General features: G+C 34.6%; 1 protein-coding gene across 1 annotated transcript in view; it reads right to left on the bottom strand.

Moving 5' to 3' along the window:
- The window catches only part of LOC111921551 (cycloartenol Synthase), a 60,613-nt gene extending 37,855 nt beyond the window's left edge, over nt 1-22,758 (bottom strand). The window contains exons 1-10 of the mRNA XM_023917127.3: nt 22,667-22,758; nt 22,376-22,584; nt 19,073-19,261; nt 18,765-18,854; nt 18,421-18,615; nt 18,080-18,164; nt 13,024-13,190; nt 505-693; nt 274-387; nt 57-179 (exon numbers count right to left, since the gene is read on the bottom strand). Coding sequence (XP_023772895.1) covers nt 57-179; nt 274-387; nt 505-693; nt 13,024-13,190; nt 18,080-18,164; nt 18,421-18,615; nt 18,765-18,854; nt 19,073-19,261; nt 22,376-22,573 — 1,350 coding nt within the window. The 5' untranslated portion in view covers nt 22,574-22,584; nt 22,667-22,758. The remainder of the gene's footprint in view (nt 1-56; nt 180-273; nt 388-504; nt 694-13,023; nt 13,191-18,079; nt 18,165-18,420; nt 18,616-18,764; nt 18,855-19,072; nt 19,262-22,375; nt 22,585-22,666) is intronic.
- Nucleotides 22,759-23,420: the final 662 nt, after the last annotated feature.

Raw genomic sequence — 23,420 nt, 5'->3', positions numbered from 1 at the left:
GATAACCAATGTCACATGGTTTAAAAGTTGAATTTCAGTGAAACTGTATCTTTCACCTGTGACTTCTTTATGAACATGTGTCCTTTTTTCAGTGTTGGACCAAATTCTTTGATGAGGTTTGTAGAGATAATTGCTTGAACGGTGAATGCGGTATCCCAAAGTTGACTACCATTGTAACCCTGCATTAGATGATGAAAATTCATTTACACTCTGATACTAATTAATATGTGCAGACAGAACAAATCAAATTTAATCAAAGTAAGATGGTAAAACCTGCATTTTCATGCCATCTTCAGCAAGCCAAAGATAATCATGTATCCTTAGGAGGTGTAGCTTGAAAGCCTCTGAGTTTGGATCTTCTACCCAGCAGCAGAGCATATTTAACACCTGAAGAAAAGGTTTTGGATTAGAATGGGAAGGCTTTCGATATATCAAATCAAAATCATGAACCCACGCACAACTTATTTCCAAATATAAAGATTAGATTATAATCGTATTGTTTACCTTGTTTACAGGCCCTATGCATATATAGCGAGTACTATCATCCTCATAATGGATGTGTTCCATTGCAGTGCGAAGAGCCTTCTCTCGCAACTTTTTCCCAGGCCATCTCATGAGTATAGGCTCCACAAACTTGTCAAGAGTTGCCCACAATATGTCTTGGACGAATGGGTGAGGGTAATAAAGATCTTCCTATAAAAATATAAGATGCATTATTTTAAAATACATTAATGGTAAGATTCGTTGTGGAATTCATCATCCTTATTAGAGTCTTAAAGGAAATAAGAAGAGATGTTAACAATGTTGCAATTAATGATGACCGTATCTCATTGACAACAAAATACAAAATCCAACATTTCTTCATCTAGAAAACATCTAGTTGTTGAGCACATGGAGCACATAGATAAATAAGTACATAGATAGCACTTGGTCTTTTACACAATTTTTCATACATTTGATGCAATATAAAGAGCAACATCTTCATAGGTAAAGAAAAACTAAGATTTACCTCAAAACACCTTCTGAGACAATAGGACTACATCATATACTTTATCATGAACTCAACTTACACGCATCAAGTGCTTGCCAAAGGAATGGAATGAATGTCCCTTTGTATTATTACTCACTTTTTATGCCTATTGGTTTGTGGTTACTGATAAATGCTATATAAGGTTCTAATGTCCAATAGCTTCATAAAGTCTTCAAATGTAAACCCTCTCAAATTAGATGCTCTTGGGAATCCTACCAAGGGGTATTATCTACACTATAAATAAGTTGCAACAATGAACCCTCATGAGTCTTGAAAAATAGTGTGAATCAGGTTGGTCTGGAAAATGGTATATTTTAAAGGAAACGACTTGTAACCACCAATTTAGCATCCTCTCCCCCTCCAAGTTTGCATAATGTCACAATGAAATCCATACTCGGATCTTCCTAAGGATGATTTGGGATATGAAGAGGATTATATAAACCTTTATGAAGTAGACATAACTTGATGTAGGTGGAAAACAAGCAATAGGGATATAAAAACATTTTAACAAGCATAGGAAATGGAATGCTCGTTCAAGATCTCCCAAGTTTTTGTATTGCAAAAGTAACTAGAAAATATTCCATGAGCTTCTCTTATAAAAAGTATCAGATCAAGCCTATTAAGATGTATAATTAGGTATTAGTAAGAGAATCTCATCTTGAACCATTAGATGCACTTTCTAAAGAATGTAGAAGAGGATCAAAGTCTTATAACACTTGCACAAAGCATCGATCACCATATATGAGGAAGAAGATTTGTGCATCGACATAAACAAGTTCATTTAAAAAAACTGTACCCAATTGTCATGAATTAGACTGAGTTTATGTTAGAAATGGTGTACCTTAAAGCCTAGTGATCCAAAAAATAAAACAATTTTTCTTCAACTTGAGATAATGGGAGCAGTAGACTACAATGAGCTTCTCACATGACTCTATCACGTATAACTCTACTTGAGTGTTTGTTACACTCATTGATAAATCTTTGAGTATAATATTTTCAAAATGATGATTTACGAGATGGTTGAGACTTGAAAAATGTCTAGCAAAAGCAATATATAGATAGATTGCATGTTTTTAGTTCAAGCATATGTTAGGAGGATACATAAGCACGATACATAATTGTAGACCCTTAAATAGGAAACAAGCAAAAGAGAAATTTGTTAATCTAACATCAAAGCAAAATAATTGATTCTAGTTATAAAGCTCTTCATAAAAAAAATAAAAAAATAAAAAAGTCCATCCTCCGTTTAGTGTCTGTGACACCCAGATTGGACTGAAAACTAGAAAAAATATTATTTTGTTGGTAAGCCTCCTATGTAACTAAAAATAAAACATAATACAAATACAATGTATAAATACAAAAATTGGGAATGTGATATTTTCCCATGAAGATACTTTCATTAAATCAAATATCTATATACAAATACAATGTATAAGGCCTCTTAAGATAAAGCGCCGATCAATAAAAGGGCTACACTAAAAACCATGGAATAATCACACTTGTTATTAAAACCAAGGCAAGTAATAAACATAGAAAAGCGTTGAAACCATGCCTGAGGTGCCTATTTGAGCCCATATAAAGATCTCTGAAGAAGAAAAACATGATCAGGTTTGTTTGAATCACGAAAACCTGGTGGTTGCTGCATATAAACTGTCTATTTAAGGTGGCTGTGAAGAAAAGCATTCTTCACATCAAGCTATCGGATAGGCCAATGGTGTGTGACATCAATTCTCGGAACAATACAAATAGAAGCAGGTTTTACAACAAGACTAAACGTCTTATCACAATCAATGGCAGGTCTCTGGCTACAATGATTTGCAACAAGAAGAGCTTTGTATTGAGACAACGTACAATCCATGTTAAGTTTCTTTTTTAAATAACTAAATGAAATTAGTAATATTAGCACCCTGTGGTCGCGGTACGAGAACCCACATTTTGTTTTTAATAAGAGCACAATATTCCTCTTTCATTGACTTTAGCCAGTTAGGATCTTTGAATGCCTGTAAATAAATGAGAAGAATAGGAGAAGTGAAATCAACTTGAAGATTTAGTTTCTCATGAGGTGGTTTTTTAATTCCACGTTTGAGACGGGTAACCATGGGGTAAGGAGTGTGAGATTTAGCATGCATAGGAGTAGTCGGGACAGGCGTGACGGAAGGTCAGCAACCAACATAGTCGTATGAGAGGAAGGCTCGAGAGGAGACACCTCCTCGAGAGTGGGAGCAGAAGACACGACGGTAGGAGTTTGCATAACATGGGAAACCGGATGGAGATCGTTGATTATAGGGTCCTCGGTAATGGGAGAGGCCGAGGAACGAGAGTCAATAATAGGAGGGCTCACATGATCTAAAAAGGAATAAGAAGTAGCATCATCGGGAGTCATAGACCCGAAGGGAAAGACAATTTCATCAAAGACAACGTGTCGAGAGATGATAATTTGCGTTCTTTGAAGTTTTAGACACCAAGAACCTTTGTGATTGGATGGGTAGCCAAGAAAAACATAAGGGTTGATCTAGGAGAGACTTTGTGAGGAGCGACAATGTTTGGAAAACAAAGACAACCTAACATGCGAAGGTGATCATAGTTGGGATTTTTTTCGAAATAATTTGTGAAATGGAGTATCATTTTGAATGGTGGTGGAGGGTAGAATATTTAAGATATGTGAAGAGCTTCTACCGAATATTCTAGAGGAAGACGGGCGTGAAAAAGAAGAGTTTGAATGACATTATTAATAGAGTGTAACATGTGTTCTGATTTTCTGTTCTGTTAAGATGTGTGTGGACACAAGAAACACATGTCAATGCCATTATCCTGACATAATTTTTGGAATTTGAGATTTTTGTACTCACCACCATTGTCACATTTAATGATTTTGATGTCCGTTTGAAAATAATTTTGCACAAACACACGGAAATGGACAAATTTAGAGTAAACATCAAATTTTCACACACAAAGGATATACCCACAAATAATGAGAGAAATCATCTAAAAATATGACATAATATTTTATTTCACTAACACTGGTAAATCGAGAAGTCTACACATCAGAATGAATAATATCAAAGGGAGAATTAAAAACAGAATTTGATAAGCTAAAAGGTAACTTGACATGTTTTTCAAGTTGACATGATCCATATAAGCTATGAAACTTATTATTAGAACACGAAAGAAAACGATTGTCATAAGTTGCTTGAAGACTTGAGGATTGGGGTGACCGATACGTTGATGCCAAACAAATGGAGCAACAGAAACAAGTAGGAGAGGTGACGTGATAGAGATCCCTAGTGCTCTCACTTCGCATGAGAGTTCGTTTGGTGTGTAAATCCTCTACAGAAAAACCAAGTGGGTCAAATACAATAGAGAAAATATTATCACATGTGAAACAATGAACGAAAATAAGATTTTTAATGATTTCAGGCATGATAAGAATGTTTTTTAGAGTAAGAGTGCGAGATGGATTAGGTTTTGAAAGAATAGAATGACCAACTTTATTTACAGGAATTGAAGATCTTTTTCCAACTAAAACAAAAGAAGGAAAATTATGATTATTAGAAACAGTTTGAATTATACCTACATGAAGGTGAGAGGTGGCCTCAGTGTCAATATACCATTATGTATTTCCCGGATCTTAAACCATCATTGCGTTGAACATTTAAGGAAGTGTTGTGGGTTGCTAATAAGTGAATTGGGGGTGCTGTTGGGCCTGATTTAGTTAGATAAAAGCTTGTTGAGGAGTTGAAGAAGCTGGTGGGCCAAAGTAAAAATGTTGTTGTTGGGCTGAGTTGTTGGGCTGTTGGAAGATTGCTGGAATGGACCTGCAGGAGTGGGCAACAACCCACGATTGGACTGCACTATTGAAGCGTCTGGTTGATATATACCATCCATAAACCTAACCTGCAGGTGGGCATACCTATTGTCATTGTTGAAAATGGCCACCAAAATTTTTTTGGCCTCCACTGTCACAACCCCATGGCCACCATAATTATTCCGACCACCCCTGCCACATAAGAGAAACCTCCTCCGTGATTGGAATGTTGATGATTTGTCTTGGTAGAAAGAACTTGTGGGGAAGAAGAATGACCAGAATGAGGAATGGAACCTTGGTTTTGTTGTTCACAAAGCATCTCTTCTTCTTCTTCTTCCATAGCAGCATAGATCGAACCTCCATAAAAGAAGGTTTTGGTTTTTGATACTTGATGGTGGTGGTGACATATTGTAACTTGGGGGACAAGCCGCTGAGAGTGTAGACAATCAAGTTTCTTTCAAGTACAGGGGCATCAATATTTTGAAGTAGATCAGCAATGTGTTTGATCCGTGTGCGATAATTAGTTACCGAAGAATCGTCCATCGTGATGTTTCTGATTTGAGTTTCAAGTTGAAGAGCTTTGTTCTCTTTTTTATCACAAAAGAGATTCTCAAAAGTGTTCCAAAGAACATATACAACACACTTTTTCTTGAGGGCCATTGTTAAGAGAGATTAAGAAAGAGTGTTGTAAATCCATGACTTGACAATGGAGTCATGGGTAGTCCATTCAGTAGAGGTGGAAACCTTCTCGTTTGGAGGTTGGAGATGATCATCAACACTGAAACCAATGCAATGAGTTTCGAGCAATTCCCTCCATATGTCATAATCCATTCAATCAACATCCAAAACAAGAGGCACCACATGTTTGAAGAGAGGGGTTTATCCAGTCATGATTGAAGAGAAGAGGGAGAAGACAGAAGCGAGAGCAGAGGGAATAGAGGAGAAACGAAAAAGATAGAGTAGAGGAGAAGGGGTACGAACAGGGTTAAGGAACCTAGTCTGATACCATGTGAACATGATATTTTCCCATAAATATACTTTCATTAAATCAAAGGTATATATACAAATACAATGTATAGGGCCTCTTAAGATAAAGGGATGATCAATAATAATGATAGTAATAGTAATAGTATTCATTCAAGATTTTTTCCTTGGCTCTACCTTGATCATTACACAAGAATGTGATAAAACATATTCCAAGCACAATGAACAAGTTAAATGGAGATCTTCGAATAATAAACAACAGCAATCTAAGTATTCAACGGGGCATCATTACTTCAAATTAAAAAAGGAAAGCTACAAAATAAAATGAGTTTTCAGAACGAAAATTTTCTCATTGCTCGCATTAAAAGATTTGTGTCCATTTACCAAACACATATTACTTTGTGACACTAAGTTGGAAAAGCCAACGAGGATCAAAGCACAATGAAATTATGAAATAATATCATTGGTTGACTTTGTTTATACAAAAGTAAGATCACATAACAAAAAGCATAAATTGGTGTAGAAAATTTAATAAAACATACTAAAATTTAGGAGCAGAAAACCAGACGCATGCTGCCAGAGAGAGGTCTTATTGCAATAGGAAATGCTTTACAATGATGAGTGATAACTAGGTTATGGTATTTCCTTAGTGTAAAGTAAAATTATATCCCATCATTTAAATAAAGATGAAAGCTAGTCATTGTATGGTAAAGCATCATTATATTTAGAGAACTCCAAAAATATCGTCTTTAGATTAGAAATAGTGTGTCTATGAATTCCATTACATAGCAATTATTTTTCATGTAGTATTTTGTTCTTTTTATGAAACTGTCATTCGACACATTATTGTTTATCGATTTATTTTAAACATATTATCTTCCTGATATTTATTATTCCACACCTAGCCAACCAAAATGGGTTCCTCTTATTGATATATAACTATTCTCATTTTATATGAGGAAAGATTTCGATTGGCTAACAATCTTCATGTTTTTTTTTAGTTTTAGATAAACATTTCTCAAATTCCCAACTCAAATTCGTATGATAATTTTTCTAAGCTATGGTTGGTTTTTGTAAAAAATATCTTAAAGGTACAAGTATGGATTGTCAAATGGCTATCAATAGTTTTTGTTAAAAACTATTAATTTATAAGAGTGAAAGACATGATTTTTTTTCAGGCCAATGAGGGGTCAACACCTCATTAGGTTTGATCTAAAAGAAGGAAAGATTAATTTTAAATGTAATTGCATTATCCCTTATATAAGTCCACGTACAAGCTTTCTAGTTGACACACACTCACAACCGGACCTACCCCATGCAAATTTTCATCCTTTAACCCCCAAGATCCAAATTTTCTCATTTCATTCACTTTCGGTACCATAGCCAACAACACCCACCAATTGAATCCCTAAATTTATTTAACCTACCCCTTACCTTCATCACATATGAACGACCCCAAAATCCAATTTTATACCCGTTTTCTTACAACACTTACCTATGTCACCCACTTCGGCCTTAACCTTTTTTCCTGATAAAATCAAACCAAATACATTTTTTCGTTCGACCCTCCTTCTCCTATCATACCTTCTATCTTACCACCCCTTATCCTTCTATCTAATGTGAAGCACTCACCTCCTATCCTTTGCTTCAGATAATCCCATACCCTACACTTCATCCGCCGACCACCCCTTTATTAACTCCTTGACCACTCGCTTCTCGTTAAACCAACCTTCACCCTTAACTCACTACCCCAAGAATTCAACCCTACATTTGACTTCACTTCACTCACACCCTTACCCTTCTACAATTCTGAACCTAACCTATCCTAACCAAACCCAAACTTTTTATCTCTTACTTCATGAAGAACATAATATCATATCCATGAATTGTCTTCATGTGAGTGAATATTCAAAGATTATATTCGAAGAACAAACACAAGATACATTTAACTTTGAATTTCAAATGCTTGAAATCTTATGCTTCTAAATACATCTACTCATGAATGAAAACAATAATGTTTATTTTATTCAACTCATTTCTGTTGTCCACCTAATCAAGGTCAATAGACCAACCTTAGACCAATGATCGACATATCAAGGATGATTGGACCAACAACTTCAGACTGAAGATATTTATATCTATACATATTAGCAGAACCTCTTCACCAGGTTCGCGTCAGCTTTGGATATCAACATAACTGAACTACTTTAGCAACTAACCCTTAACAATGTTGTTTTACCGTCCGTTGGCCAAGATGTAACATCCGGTTTCGAGAAGCTTCCAATTTTTTAAGAACTATGGGAATTAATGGAATAAGATAGGGTTCTGGACTTCAAAGGGTTTGGGTTCTTGGCCCATTCAGGAATGGGTTTTATATAAGTTGTGCGAGCCAAGCTTTCAGTTTGTATTTTGGAGCCCAAGGGTATAATGGTAAAAGTGATGCTTTAGGCCTTTAATGAATTAAGGATTCAAGTTTAGAAGGTTTTGAGTCGATAGATTTTAGATGGAATTATAGGTTTTCTCATTACCTTTCCTAGCATATAAAGAACGTTGAAATAAGAATTGGTACACATAAGTTATGGCCTTCAAAATTTTGGATGGGAAAGGGGTTAGCCAATACGTTGATCGTACTTGGTCTAGTTGATCGTGGAGGTTCACCCTGGTATTCTCTAGGAGTACGTTAGGCATACGCAAAGTAGAAGCAAGCCATAATATTTGGGTCTTAGACCCTATTTAAAGACCTTACTTTATTTCAAACCCTGCTTACCTTCAGCCTCCATCCTCTCTAACCCTAAATTCGATACCATAGCCCTATTTGTGAGATCCTTGAGTTCTTGAGTGATTTGGAGTGTTCTTGGTGAATCTTGGAGAACGAGGATCTCATTAGAGAAGTGTTGGTTTCCTTGGAGCTTGTAGATCTAGACCTTTTCCACCTTGATTGTTCTTTTGGAAGTATAAAGCTTCAATCTTGAAGGCTCTTTTATATAGATCTTGTTTAGGTTATAATTTTCATGTTTTGATCCCATGGTTTTGATTCTTGTGAGTAAAAGCTACTCCATAGCTTAAGGGTGTCATTTCTTGTTAGATCTATGGTTCATGTAGCATAAAAATCGGATCTCGATGAGTATAATTCTTCCATGCATGAGTTTGTGGTCTTTTGGTGCAGTAGTGAATCTAGGAATTTGGTTAGGCACCATTAATCCATGCAAAGCCATAAATTCATGAACTTTATGACTTAAGACATCTTTTAGAATTAGATCTGGAAGTTAGACGTTTTTTCTTAAGGCATTAAGACGTCATATTATGGTTTGTGCTTTAGCTCATAATACGTCATGCGTACTAGGGAGGTAGGTGGGGCGTACTCACTAAGAAGTGGTTATGGGCCATTTTTGGGCCTTGGGTCAGTTGGGTTTTGGACCATGGATTTTTGGGTCAGATATGAGAAGGGTAAAAAGGTCTTTCACCCTCTTTATATGATATAATAAGAGTTGGACCTTTGATTTTGAGTTATTACCCTAATTATTGATTAGGGATGATTATGGATATGTTTAGTGTGAGGAGCCCCGTAGCAGCATCGTTGTATGTGTTTTGGTTATTTTGGATATAAATGAGTCTTCTCATTGTGCTTATGAGTCGAAGGCACCAATGTTGGCCCACTAAATTGTGTATGTAGGATGTTAACTGTCTTTGTGACTCTTGCATGTTTATTTGAATGGGTTGAAATAAATATCAGGGTTGGGCCCATTATTATATGAATTGGTTGAAAGAGTCCCCAGGGTTGGGCCTATTATTGTATGAATGGATTGAAAGAGACCTCAGGGCAGGGCCCCAGGGCTAGGCCCATGACTGAATATTGGGTTGGAATATACCCCAGGGCTTGGCCCGATTGTCTGTTTGGTATGTGGTATTTTAGGGAACTTACTAAGCTTTAGCTTACGATTTCATGTTTATGGTTTCAGGTACTTCTAGTTCGAAAAGGTATAGCAGGACATGATTGCATAGAATCCCCTAGAGTTTATTCTGCATTTGATTAGTCGCGATTTTTACTCTGATGTTTAAATACTATTGTTCATAATGAATGATTTTGGGAGTAGAATGTTATACGAATTAATGTTTTGAAAATGAAATTTTTTTCCATGGATTTTTAGGATCTTACACAAGATGTAATGCATGTTTTCCAAATGAATATCAATTGAAAGTTTATGTATTTTATGGATAAAAGAAAATGAGAAGTATTGTGTAACATGACGTATGCATGTGTTGCACGCGGGTGCGTGAGTTCCACGTGGACGTGGGCATGTGAGTGACACGTGGACGCTATGCGTGTTTAAATGAAGTATACAACACAAGATGCCACGAATAGCTTAAACCTAGGTCTTTGGACTTCGAAACTATTTAAGGGCTATAATTTTTAGGGTTTTATTCTTATTGGCCTCCATCCTCTCAAGAAAACCCTAGACTAGCCTCCTTTTATCCTTGTTGATATTTTTTGCATTTTGGTGTGCAATCTGGAAGAAGAAATCTTTGTTTGGTGTAAGAGGAAGCAATATTAAGTGGTATCCTACCTCTTTATCATCTTCAAATCCTCTGCAAGTAATCAAGCCTCAAGCTTTATGGTTAAATTCTTCTAGATCTAGGTTTTAAGCATCATTTGATCCCTTTGGTATGTTTCACTTGGAGTTTCGAAAATTACGAGTTGTTGTGATGTTATGGTAGGTTTCTGGGCTCATTGTGCTAAGCAGAATGCTTGTTTAATTCTTTTTTATCCATGTAAGAAGTTTTCTACATTTTTAGAATTGATTCAGATCTAGGGTTGATGTTTGGTAAGTCAGAGGCTTGCATGTGGACACATTTTGAAACTTTATCCATTAATAACCACCTTAGAAGGTTTCTAGAAAGATTTAGCCACTGACTGAAAAGATTGGTGCCTCACAAAATGGTTGAGGCCCGACTATTTTCTCGTGTTGCGGACGTGACGTGTTCAAGTATTCTTCCCAGCATGTATGTCCGATTAACGTTGACTTTTACCCGTTGACCGTTAACTTCTTGATTAGTTTGACTTATAATTATACTTTTATGGATTTGAGTATCAGACAAAGGTTTGGCCTCTATTTGGTTATTAGGTGGTTCATGCTAGCCATTTTTATTCCTAGACTAGTGTGGAGCATTATTCTAGATTCAAGTAAGGTTTCTTACTATATAAAATGTGTCATTATTTGGATCTGCTATATATAGGATGCTTGTCTAATGCTATGTTATTATTGTATGACCGGTTAGACTAGTTGAGTCTTGCTTTTTTATTGGTATATATATATATATATATATATATATATATATATATATATATATATATGTGTGTGTGTGTGTGTGTGTGTGTGTTCGTGTGTGCGTCTATATATATATATATATATATATATATATATATATATATATATATATATATATATAGAGAGAGAGAGAGAGAGAGATAGAGAGAAAGAGAGACAGAGAGAGAAAGAGAGAGAGAAAGAGGTAGGTTCAAATGTTTCTCACATCAATTGTATGCTAGAATGCACCAATAAGAATTTAGTAAAAACTAAATTATTATTTAATCAAATAAAGATGGATACTAAATGATTTTCATAATTATATGTATATTAAATGATATCCATGATTATAATTACTTTTTCATGGAAACTAATTAAATTCGTCATTAATGTCAGGAAAAATATTCTTTCAGAATTAATTCGTATCTAAAAGAATGACATTGTATTCTAGCAGAATAAAAGTGTATTCTAGTAGAATACACTCTCATTCTTTATATTTTATGCAACTTTATTGTATTTAAGTGAGTGTGCCCTGAAACAAAACATGAATCCAAAGTGTTATTTCCACTTAATAATTTGATCCATCCACATGAGGTACAACACCTTTGCAACTATCGTACAAGTTTGGAAAACATACATTTCAAGTGGATGAATCAATTTATCAAGTGGAAATATCATTTCCCATATATAAAATGTAGATGTGAATTCATTCAAAAAGAATGTTCTTACTGACATTAATGACGAATTTAATTAGTTTCCATAGAAGGTGAATTTAAATTGTGGATATCATTTAATATACATACAGTTATGGAAATCATTTAATATCTATCTTTATTAAATTAAATAATTATTTAATTTTACTAAATTCCTATTGGTGCACTCTAGTACATAATAAATGTAAGAAACACATTAACCTATCCCTATATATACACACACACACACACACACACTCTCTCTCTCTCTCTCACACACACACACACACATATATATATATATATATATATATATATATATATATATATATATATATATATATGTTTGTGTGTGTATGTGTCTGTGTGTGTGTATTTTTATGTGATGATCAAAGAACAACTCTAACCATGAGCCTACAACCGATGTGTTGAGGTTCATGAATGTGGTTGTGAACTAAAATTTCAAAATGGTCGATACATGTGTCCTAAAAGTGGTTGTTGATAGATATCATGAAAGTGGTCATGAGCGGTTATCACGAAGGTGGTCATGTGAAAATTTGGTACATAAAACAACAATGTTGGTTTTCAGCTTTTGTTTAATACAAAAAAATAGACTATTTTCGTGTTTTATCAAGTCCCTTCATACATATAGGAGAACATGCAAAGTTTCTATTATTTAATGACGTATACTCCGATCTAAATATGGTTTATGAGAAGCTTGATGTCAAGATTGACAAAGATAAACAACCAGTTGATATTTCCAGACAATCAACTGATTCAATTGTTTGGATAAAGAAATAACCAGTTTTTTATTTCAACTACCCATCGTCCCGTTCTTTCAAAAACAACCAACTAGACTAATAAAAGGAATAACTCATATTCTTGTTTCTCAAACTTAAAGGCATCATCAAAACATGTTTTCATCGGTATAATTTTCATTGGAAAGACAAAACAAATAAAAGGGAAAAGATAAATATGTTTCATTACCATTAAAAACAAATAAAAGAAAATGATGATAAGATTCTAGATTTCTAGACTTCTTGTGTTGAGTAGAATGCATGTCGCTCTTTATATTTGTATTATATAGTATTAGAAAGATAGAGAAAATTGGTATGTGGTAATATATACCAAATATCAAAGCGTTCATAAGACATGATATCTACGTGAAATGTAAACATAATATATGAATGGAAAGTGAATACAAACCTTGGCACAAAGGTTGCGCGCATTATTCCAATCTATATTGTGATAGGGGACAATAAATAACTCCTCTCTCAAGGCTAGAATGGTAGATGTGATAGGTCCAACAAACCTCTTCCCATATAAGTATGACATAGGAAGGTACACCATCCGGCAATGAGACCACATCTTACCTGAAAGACCAAGGTAGGTTTTAGCCACATAGTGATTAATTTTCATCTGGTAGTGAAGAAATTAGTATTTATTGCTAATAATTATAATGAATCTATGTGTATTTCATTGATAATACAAGTATATATACAAGCTGTCATACACTATTTTTTATATGGGATATATACAAAATCTTCACTAACTAATATCTCATAATACTAAGAAAGATAATCTTGTTGTGATGATAAGATAATCTCAATTAATATACCCCTACACTCGAATTGGGAGGAGCATGGAAATTGAGAATGCTTTTGAAGTCATCAAATAGCACCGTAGATAGATCTTTGGTGAAGATTTTTGCGACCTGATAGCATGAGGGAATGTGAAAAACATGGATTTGACCATGATCAAGTTTTTCCCGAACAAAGTGGATATCAAGCTCGATGTGTTTTGTTCTTTGATGTTGAACAGGATTGCAGGATAGGTATATTGCACTAAATTTCTCATAGTAGACAAATGTGGCTTTATTTTGAGGCAAATGAAGTTCAAATAGTAGATTCCTTAGCCAACATGTTTTGGATACACATTAACAACGCCTCGATACTCCGTCTCGACACTTGATCTAGAAAGAGTTGGTTGTCACTTTGATGTCCAGGAGGCAAGATTATTTCCCATTTAGATAGCATATCCTAACGTCGATCGTCTTGTGTCCGGTCACCTTGCCCATTCAGCATCTATGTATGCGATAATGGGGCGTATGGGTGATCTGGTAAGGTGCAGTTCGTGATGGATTGTACCCTTTATGTAGCGCAAGATCCTTTTAAGAGTGCTAAAGTGGGTTGTTCGAGGACCATGCATATCCATGAAAATTTCTTGAACAACATAAGGTATTCGGGTGCACCAGATAGATGATTGTGGTGAGTGCCTCCATTGGAGAGAAGAGTTCCATCATTGTTGCTCAACTTGGATTTTATGTCAACTGGTGTGGATGATGGATGATAGGAACTCATGGGGGCTCTTTGTAATAATTTGATGGCATATTTTTGTTGTGGGAGATGAATGGAATCGTTGCTTTGTGTGACTGAAATCCCAAGGAAGTAGCTTAGAGGACCAAGATCATTCATTGCAAATTCCTTGGCTAATAGTTGCATGAATCCCAAGGAACGAGCAAGATGTCATCTACATTTAGAAGTATGAAGTTCGTATGTGACTCATTCTTATAGACGAACAGAGAATGATCATATTTGTTGTGTTTGATTCCTAAGGTGAACACGTAATCAACGAACCGTTGGTTCCTAAGGTGAATACGTAATCAACGAACCGTTGGTACAAAGCCTAGGGAGCTTGTTTGAGACCATAAAGATTTCTTGAGTAAGCAAACATGGTCCAAATAGGAGAGATCTCAAAATCCCTGGGGGTGATGCATGAACACAGTTTTGTGTAGGTGCCCATGTAAAAATGTGTTTTTCACGTCAAGCTGGTGAATTCGCCTTGCATTTGAAAAAGCGATGGAAAAAACGATGCGGATTGTTGTTGGCTTCACCACGGGACTAAATGCTTCTCCACACACGACTCCTTCCTTTTGAGACCTACCATCACAAACCAAACATGCTTTATATCGCTCTAAAGAACCGTCAGACTTAGTTTTGTGGTGATAAATCCACATACTCCGTACCACATTCATATTTGGAGTTTTTAGGACTAACTTCCATGTGTTATTGTTAACAAGGGCTTGTAATTCATTGTTCATGGCTGTATTCTAATCCGGATTTTTGAGAGCCTCGAGTTTTAGGTAAAGGTAAGATAGACGATGATGTATGAAAAAGGAAAGATTGTTTTGGTTTAGAGATGTCGGACATCCTCATGGTATGTATGGTTCGATTTGAGGTAGTTTGCAACATGAGGGAGGGGGCGTTGGTTCCTGCGTTATAGGAGGTGGAGGTGGAGCCCGGTTGGAACGGCGAGCATAGGTGAACTAGATGGGAGGTTTTTGGAGATGGCGTGTGAGTAGTGTTCGTGATGGGTCAGAAGTAGACCATAAAGAAGGATGAGGGTCTGATTCGGTATTGGTTTGAGTGGAAGGGATTGATGGTGAAGATGGCAATTTTGAGAATGGGAATATTGTTTCAGAAAAAATTATGTGGCAGTAAAGGATGATGGTACGGATTTTTATGTCATAGCTTTTATAACCCCGATGGTTGGGTGGGTGACCCACGAAAACACAAGGTGATGACCATTTATTTAATTTGTGTATAGTAGTAGAAGAAGTCAGGGGATAGCAAAGACAGCTGAAAGTGTGTAAATGAGAATATATGGGTTGAAGATTATATAGAAGGTGAATATGTGTGAGTTTATGTAAGAGATTACTTGGAAGAATTTTTAGGAGATAAGTGGCATATTGAAGGGCATGGTGCCAAAAATTTAATGGCACCGTGGAGTGAGCGAGAAGAATCCACACCACATTATTGATGGAACAAATTTTTCTTTCCACTTTTCCATTTTGCAGAGAGGTGTGTGGACAAGAGAATCAAAACATGGTGTCATTTTGAGAATAACAATGATGAAATTTATGATTGTTATACTCGCGACCATTATCACACTTTATTGTTTTTATTGTAAAATGAAATTGGGTTTTGATGGCTGTGAAAAGTTAAATGAAAGTGGAATCGACTTGAGGTTTGTATGCAAGTGGGTATGTCCATAAGAAATTAATTTTGTCATCTAAAATTAAGAGATAATATCGATGACCACTAGAACTTAGCATAGGTGATGTCCACAAATCAGTGTGAATTATATCAAAAGGTAAATGTGTGATAGAGTTTGAAGCATAAAAAGGAAATTTAGATTGTTTTCCAAACACACAAGAGGAACAAACAGGAGATGATGTTTTAGAGTTAGAGCTAAAATTCAAACTAGACTTTAAAGAAGATAAAATATCGGATCCCAGATGTCCAAGCCAATGGTGCCATAAATCCTTGGTTATTTCAGAAATAGTTGAGGGTTTTGTAACTTGGGATTATGATTAAAGTGTGATGGGATAAAGGTGGCCAGAACTATTGCATCGAAAAATTGGTGTCCGTGTCTGAAAATCCTTCACATCAAAACTGAAAGGTTCAAATTCCACAGAAAGATTACTGTCAGTGGTAAACCGATGAACAGATAAAAGACTTTTGATAACATGAGGAGTATGAATAACATTTTTGAGAATTAAAGGGGGAAAGGGTAAGGCATAATTTGATGTCTGGTACCTTGGATTGGAATAGTAGGACCATTACCGACAATCACCTTCCGAAAAGCGTGATTATTTTGATAAGACGTGAAGTTACCTTAATTATTTGTCATGTTGGAAGTACCGGTGTCGACATCCTGATTTGTATCAGGTGGGTGTAGCAACATCATGTTGAAAGCCTGCTCCAAATTTGTTGGCATGTAGCTAGAGTCAGAGGTAGCATAGGCCTGTTGGTTCAGCTTCCCAGAATACCAGGTCCATTAGATGAAGGTCTAGGATTGCAAAGTTGTTGTGTAGGATAAAGACATTGTGGATAGGCCCACAGTGAGTAGTTTTGGAATGACCAAGGAGGTGGTGTAGTACATGGTTGATAGGAGCGTGTACCAGAAGTGTATTGAGGTTGATGCAAACTGTTGATGAAACCTCACCCCATGTTGTTGTTCGATCTACCCCGACCATGAGCTCCTCTACCACGACCCCGTCCATGAGAAGTGGTAAAATCAGATTGTTGTTGCTTGAATCTGCTGTTGTTGTCGATGTTGTTGGGGTCCGTAGGTGTCGTGGAGGCTGTTAAACCGGTGGTGTGGGCTCCGATGTTAGGTGATGTTGCAGCGGTGGTAGCTTGATGAGCTTTACGAGATTCTTCCATGATTAGTTTGGATCGGACTTCATAGAAATCAAGAAGAGGAGTGGTTTTTTGTATGAGCATGGCAACACCTTCGTAACTTTCATTGAGATCAACAATCAATTGTAAAACAAGTCTTTGATTTGACAATGGGTTTCCCACGTTGGCAAGTTAATTCGCCAATATCTCCATAGCTTGGCAGTAGGAGGAGATGTTGGGATGATGACCAAGATGGGTCGAGACGAACTTGTTGTCAAGATAGACAACCCTTGAACTTTGATTATCTTGAAAGATGTTTTCGAGAGCTTGCATAGCCAATGAGGCGGTAGTTTTAGGTTTTAGGATAGTGTGAAGAAGATCATTGGAGATGGTACTGTAGATCCGTTTTCGAGAGCTTACCAAGCTTGTGAGGTGGTAGTGTTAGGTTTTAGGATAGTGTGAAGAAGAGCATTGGAGATGGTATTGTAGATCCATTGAAGAACACTAGCATCTAGACGAGACCAGATTTCAGATTCAGAAGTTACATTGGTCTTCTCTGCCTTGGTAGCTGGTGAGTAAGTTGGAGCAGATGGCGGTAGTTTGACTTGCGAGTCGATGTGATTTCCAACTTGGAAGGCGCAACAGTGAATTTTGAATAACTTAACCCATGAAGTGTATTGACCATTTTTGCATTCCGATAGTGAATGGAATGAAGTTTATGATGTTTGTAACAGTGATGGCAGGATGATTTTTGGGATCCATTGAAGAAGAAGATCTGATAGAAGAAAGAAAGAGGAGAAGATCGGCGGTTGAGAAGGGTTTCATAGGATTATGGTCTCTGATACCATGCTAATAATTATAATGAATATGTGCGTATTTCATTAATAATACAAGTATATATACAGGCTGTGATACACTATTTTTCGGTATGGGATATGTACAAAAAATTCACTAACTAATATCCCAGAATACTAGGAAATATAATATTGTTGTGATGATAAGATAATCTCGGCTGATAGTTTTGGCTAAAAACTGTAATGCATGCATTTGCATCATCATAATAAATATGAGACACGCACCTGGATGCACGGGAAAGAAATATGGAAGGACCCACATCTCAGGGGGTAACGGATTATTTCCAGACCACTCAAATACCCCAAGTACCTATATATTATGAGAAATTAAATATCCTCCTACTATTTCTTCCTATAAATCTTCCTACCCAATTGAATAGTGACATGTGTATCATTTAATGATATTTTAATACATTAATATGACACATGTCATCATTTAATTGGGTAGGATGATTTGTAGGAACAAAAGTAAAAGGATATTTAATTTCTCATATATTATTAGCAACATGACGAATATATATAGGTAACAAAGAAATATGAACAAGATGAAGGGCAAGTTGCTATACTGAAAGCCAAAACTTTCCCCAAGATGTTATTAAAGTGGCACCACCATGGTCCAAAATCCACTTGCGTCCCTTCTCCATTGCCCCTTCTCCATCATTACATCCTTCACCCAACAATCTCAAGGTAACATAGTTTAAGGCACTGCCAAACATAGTGCTATGACCCTCGATGTGTAGACCCCATCCACCATCTCTATTCTGCATTTATGATATTCTATTAGATTCTCAATGACTCTTGAAAACATACAAGATAAATAATCCTTAAGGTAGCTAGGTTTATTGCAAATAAGAAGGAACTACAGTTGTATGTTATTGAAATATATAGAAAAGAATTATGTTATGCATGCCTGATGATTGTAAATGTAGCGGCAGATCTCCTGTTTATGTTCTTTGGATAAGACTGCATTCAATTCCCCTGTAATTGTTAGGGTAATGACCTGATACATAGATTAACTTGTTGTCAGCATTTACATGGGTTGTTCATCTCTTAAATAAGGTAACCTATATATACAGATAAAACTCAAGGGTCCCATTCTGAGATCGAGCTGCATTTTCTAGAAAGCTAAAATAAAAGAAATTTCTAGTAGACGGATGGAAAACTCAAGAAACCATAGAAGAAATACTAAAACTTTTGCGGGGGAAAGATAAGACTCACCAAACCAGGCAATAAAAACATAGGGCCCCCTATGTCTCCTGGCCAATGTCCATCATCTGCCTGGAGGGTTGAATGGAAACCAATAGCTCTTCTTAATACATTTGTAACTTTATCCTCCGTAATATCTTCATCATTTTTTATGTCGACTTTTGGTGGGAATACAGAGGACTCTGAGTTCTCCTTTGCAAACTATGAATTTAAAAACAAAAACAAAATAGTAAATAGTATTAGATGACAAAGGATGCATTCGAATGACAGAAAACGAAAGCTAGGAATCCTGGTAATTTCGCCATTTGATTTGATAAAGGCATTTCAAGATCGGTGGTTCTGCCATCAGACTAGCTATGACTTGTACATTTGCATGCATAGCATATATAGCTTATACAACATTTCCAACTTCTCTTAACTTTCTAACTCAATTCCGCTTCTTTGCTTTCCAAATCACGGGATTAAAGAATCATGACTGCCAATAATTTTGACACTCAAATTTCGATTGCCCAAATATTTAGTAATAAAAGGCTTAAAACAACGAATTTAATTACAAAAACGATAAAAAAAATATTTATCATTTTTTTATGTTGACTTTTGGTGGGAATACAGAGGGTGGTCAGTTCTTTTTTTGCAAACTATGAATTTAACAACAAAAAGAAAATAGGAAATAGTATTAGTCTATTAGATGACAAAGGATACAATAGAACATTCAACACTACCGAGAAAGACTTTAGGTATTTATCTCCCCATCTATTTAGACTTTAGGTATTTATCTCCCCATCTATTTTTCAAATATATCTCATTTTATAGTTTAGGTTCTATTACTTTTTACTGTTATAAAAACAAGAAATACAAGGCTTTTTTTTTTTTGTTGCAAATCCACGTTTGATGCCTTCTATTCTTCTTTTTTATTTTTCTGTTTTTCTCTTCTTTAAGATATATGCCTTATTTTTATTGTTTGTCATATTGTTTTTATAATTGAGATTTAAAAGATAAATTGATGTTTACTTTCAATAGACTTTTTATTGTTATAATTTTAAATTTTAATGTTTACATAGAATTTTATTCTAATATATAAATTATGTTGAAAGGGTTATCAAAAGGACGTTTAATTTATATGGTTTCTATATTTTATTTTTTAATAAGATATTCAACTCATTACATGTTTATCTACTAAATCGGATAAATTGATGCAATAGGGTTCTTGATAAATTAATTTTTTTTTTTAAATCACTTATTTAACTCATTTTAAAATAAAAAAACATATATAATACTAAATTTATTTTTAAATAATTTATTAAAAAATACAATTAATTATTATTTAAAAGTATTAAGTAACGATTATGTAATTATTAAAAAGATACAAAAAGAAACAAATAAAGATGTAAAAGAGTATAGTTTGTAGCGAAAACAATACATTTCTATTTCAAAGATAACCAATAAAAACTAGTGAAGTCAAATTAAAATAGAATGAAATGTAGTTTTAATATAGAGCATAGTGTATAAATAAAAATTATTCAATTCAGCCATTCATATGACTTGTGATTCAGCTATCCATATGACTTATACATTTGCATGCATAGCATAGCTTATATATTAAACATGAATAAGTGACCACCGACCAATATTTTAAAAATGGGTTTGAACCGGCAGCCCAAACCAAAAACCGTAGACAAGAGCGGTTGAATAATGGCCGGTTTTATGTCAATTTTTAAACCAGATCGAACTGAATGGTTACTTTAAGAACCGGGTTGAACCGGTGTGACACAGCCGATAAAACTATTTAAACCAGTTTATTGAATTTATATAGTTGGATTTCAGTTAATCGGTTAAAAACCAGCTCATTCCCAAAGCATTAAAGCAACTTGAATATTTTTTGGAGTATATGCAATTTCAAAGGCCCACACACCACCATCAAACATAAAAAAAATTCTTGATTGAAGAGATAGTCGAATCGGTAGACCGGTTCAACTAAAAATTTGTTTCCTAAAACATTGCTACCGATCCGCTGGCATTGCTGCTTCTACAAAATTTCAACTTCTCCCAACTTTTTAACTCAGTTCCACTTCTTTACTTTCAAATCAAGAGATTAAAGAAATAACACTGCCAATAATTTTGACATTCAAAACTCGATTACCCAAATACTTGGTAATAAAAGACTTAAGGAACAGGTCGATTTTTCTCCCAAAAATTGGTTTTGATGCTTTGGTTTGAGACATTTTTTGTATTATTATATACATAAAAAAAAAAAAAAAAGAAGTACCAACTTGACTTGGAGATATGTTTTATCTATATAAAACAGATACTTTTATTTTGGTTTTTTATATCTACACTCCAATCTACTCCACTCCATCCTATTTTAACTAGGTTTGACTTTTAACTTACACTCCAATCTACTTCACTCCATCCTATTTTAACTAGTTTTTACTTTTAACTATAGGCCTAGCTAGTTTTGACTTTTACTATAGGCATGTTAGCTTTTATTAAAAACAAGCATGAGTGAAGAAAAAAGCCATGCTTCCCTTTTCCTTTTTTCTTTCTATAATCCACCCGGCAACTTAGTTTTGTAGATTTATTTTAAAGATATTACTTCTTCTCCTATTTAAAAATATGTCAAAACCCATATGTTTTAATAACGTTTACCGGTAATAGATACGTATAATTTTTTTTGTTGCTGGTCCCGCTCGATCAAAACCCACATGTTTGATCTATTAGTAAATGATATATTATTATATTTATTATTATTTATATGTAAAATAAAGTTTCCTATTTAATTTTATTATTTTATAGGTATTTAGATCTTAACTTCTGTTGCTTTTCATTTTATGTTGTGTTTTGAATTCATCTATATAACAAGTAACAAATCATTTTTTAAAACTTGAAGTTATTAGTTTAAAACACATTAGTTTGAAAAAACCATTTCAGGGTATATATATATATATATATATATATATATATATATATATATATATATATATATATATATATATATATATAAAGAGAGAAAGAAAAGAAATATAGAAAATTATTTTTTCGGAAAACAATGTAACCAAAATATTTTATTAATACAAATGATTAACTAATTATGATTTTAAATAGGCACTTTAAATAGGTGTTTAATAGACTGGAGTGTCTCCAACAACACCCTATTTTCTATGTGAATTTGAAATTTCCAATAAACACAGTAAAATTTGCATGCAGAGCAACTAGAAAAATATCTTGTTTATAACAACAAATTAAATGTTGTAAGTTTTAACCGTTTATCCGGCTCCTGTAAACATGCGTGGTGTAAATTAATTAAAAGTGTAGTACCTGAATGCGCATAAGCAGATCTGAGCTGTGTTTTTTCTTGAATCGATTTTCATGAAATGTCTGTCGAGCTTTCTCGATATCGGCCAGCTCCTCAGGGGACCCCAGCGTAGGATCAAACTCCCAAAATTGTCGGCCAACGTGATCGTTTGTCGTACGCAGCCATGGACTCCCTCCCTCTGCGATCTTCAGTTTCCACATTGTTTACTTCACTACCAAAATCATAAAAATAACATCACAATTTCAGTTTCACTAACAGAACAATACAGAAAAAATAAATGCACAACTTATTACCTTTTCGAATAACAATGCAAGATCAGGATTCGACTAATTCCACGTGTTAGAAAAGCCACTACGTGCAATAAGGCTGCAAACCCCCGTTACAATGTGTAAAATATAGGAACCGCAGCTACCTGTGGCATATCCTTATAAAAGATTTAATTTTAAAAAAGTTCTTGAATAATTAAAATACTGCAAGATTAGCCCCTATGGTTTACAAAAATGCCTTTAAATTCTTTTTCTTTAAGAAGTCTTAATAAAACCTCCGAAGAATAAGATAATTGATTTAGGGGTATTCAATATTTTAGGTTTGGAGCAGGAAAAAATATCGAATGTGTTTTTAAATTTAATTTATTAATCCTTCCAAAAACATTTAAACTAAACCCTTTTCTTTTGTTTCGTCACATTTTTTTTTGATGAACCAAATATAATTAAATAAACAAACCCCCTAAATTTTACTATTTTTTCCAATTTGACGAAATACAAAAGTAAAGTTATTTCCTTGGGGTTTTACTTTAACAAGAAAATACAATAAACGTATTCTCTTTTCATTTCTCAACTAACGAATACAAACGGGTGGTATTATTCATACCTTATTATTTTTTATAATACCCCTTAATTATTACATTTTAGGTAAAAATAATTAACCAAATGGTCAATGGCTTAACGGTATGGAGTGATCATTTCATATGAGAGGTCAGAGGTTCAAATCTTGGTGGAGACATAGGTAATTATTTAAGAGTAGATTAGTTAGTTCGTCGTTTCAAAA

This window comes from Lactuca sativa, chromosome 4 (genome assembly GCF_002870075.4).
Source record: "Lactuca sativa cultivar Salinas chromosome 4, Lsat_Salinas_v11, whole genome shotgun sequence".
Classification (NCBI taxonomy): Eukaryota; Viridiplantae; Streptophyta; class Magnoliopsida; order Asterales; family Asteraceae; genus Lactuca; species Lactuca sativa.
The sequence above is the reverse complement of the archived record's forward strand: the minus strand, read 5'-3'. Positions and strand labels throughout refer to the sequence as shown.